The sequence below is a fragment of the Babylonia areolata genome, chromosome 19, assembly GCF_041734735.1.
Source record: "Babylonia areolata isolate BAREFJ2019XMU chromosome 19, ASM4173473v1, whole genome shotgun sequence".
In the NCBI taxonomy this organism is placed as follows: domain Eukaryota; kingdom Metazoa; phylum Mollusca; class Gastropoda; order Neogastropoda; family Buccinidae; genus Babylonia; species Babylonia areolata.
This window is the reverse complement of record NC_134894.1, coordinates 11810007-11817502: the sequence shown is the minus strand read 5'-3', so window position 1 is coordinate 11817502 and position 7496 is coordinate 11810007. Positions and strand designations below refer to the sequence as shown.

Below are 7496 nucleotides of genomic sequence, written 5' to 3'. Positions count from 1 at the left end.
GGTTTCTTTTACGTGCGCTAAGTGCATACTGCACACGGGACCTCGGTTTATCGTCTCATCCGAATGACTAGCGTCCAGACCACCACTCAAGGTCTAGTGGAGGGGGAGAAAATGTCGGAGGCTGAGCCGTGATTCGAACCAGCGCGCTCTGATTCTCTCGCTTCCTAGGCGGACGCGTTACCTCCAGGCCATCACTCCACATGTGTGTGTGTGTGTGTGTGTGTGTGTGTAAGAACAAACTGAACAACTCAATAACAATGCAAAATACAGTGCTGCTCAGAGCTAGCTGTCACGTCAGGGTGACCTGTACATCACATCCTGGAAGCTTGCGCACTTTGTGAACGAACAACAAATTACTGGCTGGGCCCGAACAACTGTGCTCAAAAAACACCAGAGACCCCAATCTAAATGGATTTCCGTCGTCAGACATACAAACACTGTGATCCTTCTTTGGTGTGTGTGTTAGTTGGGGCCGCGTAGCCATTCCACATGACGCTTGTCTGGCTTCCAAAGAGTGTGGCTGTGGTGTATAATTATGTAGATAAGGAAACGTTTCTGTGTAGTGTAAAAAAAAAAAAAAAACGACAAAAAACAAGAGAGGCAAGGCCTTCAAGACTCACTTGTGATACACTGAAAAAAAAAATCCAAGCTTTTTATGTATCAAAATGTGATGTTTAAGATGAGAAAGATCAGTTTAAAGCGAATTAAGTCCCCTAGCATTAATTACAGAGTAATTTCCCTTTTTTTACTATCTGCACCAAAACGTTTGCAAAATAAATAAAACTTCCATGCTTAAGCAAAAGAAGTTCCTGTTTGAACAAAAAATGATAATAATGACTGCTCTTGTTGTTGGGTCAGAATATCAGATCAAAGTGCCAAGTTTAGAGAATACAAAAAATATAAATATAACAGAAGATGCAATTTGCATATAATTAGGCTTCTTTTTTTTCTTTTCTTTTTTCTTTTTGCGAAGGTGCAATATTGTTTTAAACAAGATGACTGGAAAGAACTGAATTTTTCCTATTTTTATGCCTAATTTGGTGTCAACTGACAAAGTATTTGCAGAGAAAATGTCAATGTTAAAGTTTACCACGGACACACACACACACACAGACACACACACACACACACACACAGACACACACACACACACACACACACACACACACACACACAACCGAACACCGGGTTAAAACATAGACTCACTTTGTTTACACAAGTGAGTCAACAACAACAACAAAACCCAAACTAGTCAAGGTCTGATCAGTGTGAACTGACAGCTCTTCGGGTGTAAGACAAGCCTTAGGTTGTCAAGAGTCTGGTGAGTATGGCTTGGCGCAGGTCCTGGAACCCCAAAGAAAACAGTCTGAACCAACCACAACAACAACACCAAATCACTGGCTGAGCCTGACTACGCTTGGGAACACCACCACCATCACCACCACCACCACCAGCAGAAACCTTAAGAGAAATGGATTTACGTCGTCAGACACGTAGTCAGTGTGGTCTCCTCGCCTTAGGAACCGACTCCCTTGAGGGATGGTCGTTAATTGAGGCCTGTGTGGAGACAGTCCCCGTCAGAGAATACAAAGCTGCTTGCCATTACCGCCAAGTCGTCACTGTCCATTGTTCGGCTGGCGTTTGTCTGGCATCGTGGACGTGAGTGTAGCTGTGGGGCATGTGTTGAAATGTTGCTGTGAAAATCAAGAAGGAACTCGAGGGCATAGTATTATGTTGATCGGGAAATGTTGCTGTGTAAAATCAATACGTTAGTCACGGGCATGTGTTGATCGGGAAATGATGTGGTAAATCAATAAGTTAGTCACGGGCATGTGTTCATGGGGAAATGATGTGGTAAATCAATAAGTTAGTCACGGGCATGTCTTGATCGGGAAATGATGTGGTAAATCAGTAAGTTAGTCACGGGCATGTGTTGATCGGGAAATGATGTGGTAAATCAATAAGTTAGTCACGGGCATGTGTTGATCGGGAAATGATGTGGTAAATCAATAAGTTAGTCACGGGCATGTGTTGATCGGGAAATGATGTGGTAAATCAGTAAGTTAGTCACGGGCATGTCTTGATCGGGAAATGATGTGGTAAATCAAGGGAAGAATCGCGGGCATTTAAAACAAAAAATTATTGACTTTGACGAGTGATTTTGCAGTACGTGTAAAAGAAAACACGTATCCCACAAATAAAAGGAGACCGATATTGAAGGGGACATAAAAAAAAAAAGGTCGTGAGGCATAGGCAGTCAAATGCCAGTCCCTAAAATACTACTACTACTACTATTACTACTACTACTACTACATGTGTTGATCGGGAAATGTTGCTGTGTAAATGCGCCGATCCTGGAGGGATTTTTGCTCCTCATTAACCTCCAGCATACCCAAGAAGAAAGTATGGAAATTATTTTATTTTATTTTTTATTAAAGCGGAAATCGCCTGTCCATCCTTATACCATATAAAGCTGTTAAACACTCTAATTACAGAGAAGACGAAAGTTGCAAATTTGATCGCCACCACAATCGAATCAAATCCTTCATCTGCATATTAATCGGCCCTGTTCCTCAAAACTAAAAGCCTGAAAGAAAGAAGAAGAAAAAAAAACGCCATGCAACTTTTCATCTGACAATACTGAACATTATAACCTTACCTTTACACTGAAAAAGTTAAAATCAGCTCTTCAAACCTGTACTGATTCCTCTCCCGGATCGGACGAGACACATTACAAACTTTTGAAACATCTTCTTGGCCCTGTGCGGTCGGCTGGACTGTAAGCAACAAGAATAAGAATAAGCATCTTCCTGAAATGGCTGTTTCAAAACTCTACTAAAAGTCTATAATCACATGGACCACAGGCTATTTCCAACCCTCAGGCATAAAGCCCTCATCATCCATGTATCGAATTCATGTTGCTGTGTTAAATCAAAAAGATAGTCACAGGCATGTGTTGATCGGGAAATGTTGCTGTGTTAAATCAAGAAGACAGTCTCGGGCATGTGTTGATCAGGAAATGCTCCTGTGTTAAATCAAAAAATAGTCTCGGGCGTGTGTTGATCAGGAAATGACCCTGTGTTAATCCAAAAATAGTCACGGGCATGTGTTGATCAGGAAATGCTCCTGTGTTAAATCAAAAAATAGGTCTCGGGCATGTGTTGATCAGGAAATGCTCCTGTGTTAAATCAAAAAATAGTCTCGGGCGTGTGTTGATCAGGAAATGCTCCTGTGTTAAATCAAAAAATAGTCTCGGGCATGTGTTGATCATGAAATGTGGCTGTGTTAAATCAAGAAGACAGTCACGGCCATGTGTTGATCAGGAAATGCTCCTGTGTTAAATCAAAAAGATAGTCACGGGCATGTGTTGATCGGGAAATGTTGCTGTGTTAAATCAAAAAGATAGTCACGGGCATGTGTTGATCGGGAAATGTTGCTGTGTTAAATCAAGAAGACAGTCACGGGCATGTGTTGATCGGGAAATGTTGCTGTGTTAAATCAAAAAGATAGTCACGGGCATGTGTTGATCAGGAAATGTTGCTGTGTTAAATCAAGAAGATAGTCACGGGCATGTGTTGATCGGGAAATGTTGCTGTGTTAAATCAAGAAGACAGTCACGGGCATGTGTTGATCAGGAAATGCTCCTGTGTTAAATCAAAAAGATAGTCACGGGCATGTGTTGATCGGGAAATGTTGCTGTGTTAAATCAAAAAGATAGTCACGGGCATGTGTTGATCAGGAAATGTTGCTGTGTTAAATCAAGAAGATAGTCATGGGCATGTGTTGATCGGGAAATGTGGCTGTGCGATGTTAATCAGGAAAAGAAAAAGAAAGAAAAAAGAAACACTCACGGTCTGGTCATTCGAACTGACAGGTACTGCTAGGGGTTAGCTATGACTTGTCACTTCAGTTGTAGGTGAAGATCTGTCTGCCTCTATATGTCAGTCTATCTGTCTGCTTCGCTCTCTTTCTCACCCCCTCCCTATCTCTTTCTTTCCCTCTAACCTGCTGAGACTAGTTTGTCACAAACAAAATACAGAAGAGATGAGGTGGGTGAACAGGACAGATGAGGGTGGAAACCAAGATGATGTCTCTCCACACATGGTCTGTTTTCTTGTTCTTGTTCTGCATTGGAGTGATGGCCTAGAGGTAACGCGTCCGCTTAGGAAGCGAGAGAATCTGAGCGCGCTGGGTCGAATCACGTCTCAGCCGCCGATATTTCCTCCCCCTCTACTAGATCTTGAGTGGTGGTCTGGACGCTAGTCATTTGGATGAGACGATAAACCGAGGTCACGTGTGCAGCATGCACTTATCGCACGTAAAAGAACCCACGGCAACAAAAGGGTTGTTCCTGACAAAATTCTGCAGAAAAATACATTTCGATAGGAAAAACAAATAAAACTGCGCGCAGGGGGAGGGGGGGAGGTGGCGCTGTAGTATAGCGACGTGCTCTCCATGGGGAGAGCAGCCCGAATTTCACACAGAAAAATCTGTGATAAAAAAACAAAAAACAAATACAGTTGACAGGGAGACTGTGACCAGATTCATGTTGACCCAATGAGAAAACTGGCCTTTAGTTGTGTGTGTGTGTGTTTGTGTCTGTGTCTGTGTTGAATTGGTACTTACCCCCGAAAACGGAGTATGGCTGCCTACATGGCGGGGTAAAAACGGTCATACACGTAAAAGCCCACTCGTGTGCATACGAGTGAACGTGGGAGTTGCAGCCCACGAACACAGAAGAAAAAAGAAGAAGAATTGGTACTTTAGCTGGCCAGTATCCCCGAAAACGGAGTATGGTTGCCTACTTGTGCGGGGTAAAAACGGTCATACTCGTAAAACCGCACTCGTGTGCATATGAGTGAACGTGGGAGTTGCAGCCCACAAACGAAGAAGAAGAAGAAGAAGCTGGCCAGTATCAGCTGGGTGTTTTTTTGAATTTTCTGAGACCAATGTTCCAACAGAGCTGTTGTGCTAACCACCTTGTTGTTCTGCTGTGAAACATGGACGACGTATCGCCGTCACATTCAACAACTTGAGAAGTTTCACCAGAGATGCCTACGAAAGATCCTCGGCATAAAGTGGCAAGACAGGGTCTCCATCCTCCAGGTCCTAGAGAAGAGCGGCCTGCCCAGCATCGAAAGCCTGCTGATCCAGTGCCAGCTACGCTGGACAAGACACGTTGTCCGCATGACAGACAGCAGGATCCCGAAGATGCTTTTGTATGGCCAGCTGAAGGAAGGCCACCGTGAACTTGGAAGACCTTGAAAGCGCTTCAAGGACACCTTGAAGACAACCTCAAAGCCTGTAACATAGACATCGCTTCCTGGGAAACTGATGCCCTTGACTGCTGTCGCTGGAGGATGCTGTGCTCTAGTGGCATAAAGACGTTTGAAAACAAGAGAATGCTGGCCATTAAGGAGAAGCGTGAGCGAAGGAAGCAGGGCTCAACTTCTGGAGACGTTTTCCCTTGCAACACCTGTGGGAAGTGCTGCACATCCAGAATCGGCCTCTTCTCCCACACCGACAGATGAGCCTGCCTGCCTACTCATCCGTCGGAGCGATGGGAGACTCCATCATCCCCGAAAACGGAGTATGGCTGCCTACTTGTGCGGGGTAAATACGGTCATACTCGTAAAAGCCCACTCGTGTGCATACGAGTGAACGTGGGAGTTGCAGCCCACGAACGAAGAAGAAGAAGCAGCAGCAGCTGGCCAGTATCAGCTGGGTGTTTTGTTTTTTGTTTTTGTTTTTGTTTGGGGTTTTGGGGGGTCTTTTTTTGTTTTTTGTTGTTGTTTTTTTTGTTGTTATTTTCTAAGACCGATGTTCCAAATGGTGTCGCCAGTGGGTGTTAATGGCAGCAAGGTTTGTTTCTCCACACAGGTCCGCTACAAGGACTGTCAGACACTGGAGTCCCGCACACGGCACTTCTGTGACCTGCACCAGGTCAACAGCCTTGTGACGTCATGCGGGCCTGTGCACGTGACCAGCTGGATACCCTCGGACCAGGATGACCGTTTTCTGCTGTCCTACCACAGTGAGTGCCCTCTGTGTGTGTGTGTGTGTGTGTGTGTGTGTGTGTGTGTGTGTGTGTGTGTGTGTGTGTGTGTGGACCAGAATGACCGTTTTCTGCTGTCCTACCACAGTGAGTGCCCTCTGTGTGTGTGTGTGTGTGTGTGTGTGTGTGTGTGTGTGTGTGTGTGTGGACCAGAATGACCGTTTTCTGCTGTCCTACCACAGTAAGTGCCCTCTGTGTGTGTGTGTGTGTGTGTCGGTGTCTGTGTGTGTGTGTGTCTGTGTGTGTGTGTGTGTGTGTGTGTGTGTGTGTGTGGACCAGGATGACCGTTTTCTGTTGTCCTACCACAGTAAGTACCCCGTGCGTGCGTGTGTGTGTGTGTGTGTGTGTGTGTGTGTGTGTGTGTGTGTGTGTGTGTGTGTGGACCAGGATGACCGTTTTCTGCTGTCCTACCACAGTAAGTGCCCTCTGTGTGTGTGTGTGTGTGTGTGTGTGTGGACCAGGATGACCGTTTTCTGCTGTCCTACCACAGTAAGTGCCCTCTGTGTGTGTGTGTGTGTGGACCAGGATGACCGTTTTCTGTTGTCCTACCACAGTAAGTGCCCCGTGTGTGTGTGTGTGTGTGTGTGTGTGTGTGTGTGTGTGTGTGTGTGTGTGTGTACCAGAATGACCGTTTTCTGCTGTTTTACCACAGTGAGTGCCCCGTGTGTGTGTGTGTGTGTGTGTGTGTGTGTGTGTGTGTGTGTGTGTGTGTGTGTGTGTGTGTGTGTGTGGACCAGGATGACCGTTTTCTGCTGTCCTACCACAGTGAGTGTCCTGTGTGTGTGTGTGTGTGTGTGTGTGTGTGTGTGTGTGTGTGTGTGTAACAGAATGACCGTTTTCTGATGTTCAACCACAGTGAGTGTCCTGTGTGTGTGTGTGTGTGTGAGAGAGAGAGCTTTGTGTGTGTTTGTGTGCGTGCGTGCGTGTGTGTGTGTGTGTGTGTGTGCGCGCGCGTGTGTGTGTGTTTGGATCAGGATGACCGTTTTCTGCTGTCCTACCTAAGTGAGTACCTTGTAAGTGTGCGTGCGTGTGTGTGTGTGTGTGCGTGTGTGCGTGCGTGCTTGCGTGCATGCACACGTGTGTGTGTGTGTGTGTGTGTGGTCGCTCGTGCTTGCGCGAGCGCGCGCGGGCGCGCGCGCGCGTGTGTGTGTGTGTGTGTATGGACCAGGATGTCCGTCCATTCCTGTTTTACCAGAGTGAGTAGAGAGGGAGAAACGGGCAGACAAATAGACACACATACAGACAGATGCAGAGAAGGAGAGTTATAAATGTATTACCGTTCATCTTCTTTTTCTTCTTCTTGTTATCATTATTATATCATTATTATCAGCATTATTATTATTATTATTTCTCCTGCCCATAGACACACACCTCTTCACTCTGCCAAGCCCCTTGCTGGGACTGACACGTGCTGAATTGACAGGTCATCGTGACCCACGTG

At 45.7% G+C, this 7496-nt stretch overlaps 1 protein-coding gene across 1 annotated transcript in view; it reads left to right on the top strand.

Moving 5' to 3' along the window:
- Positions 1-7496, top strand: part of LOC143293450 (uncharacterized) — a 304192-nt gene that overhangs the window by 215747 nt on the left and 80949 nt on the right. Inside the window, exon 5 of the mRNA XM_076604321.1 lies at positions 5881-6034. Coding sequence (XP_076460436.1) covers positions 5881-6034 — 154 coding nt within the window. The remainder of the gene's footprint in view (positions 1-5880; positions 6035-7496) is intronic.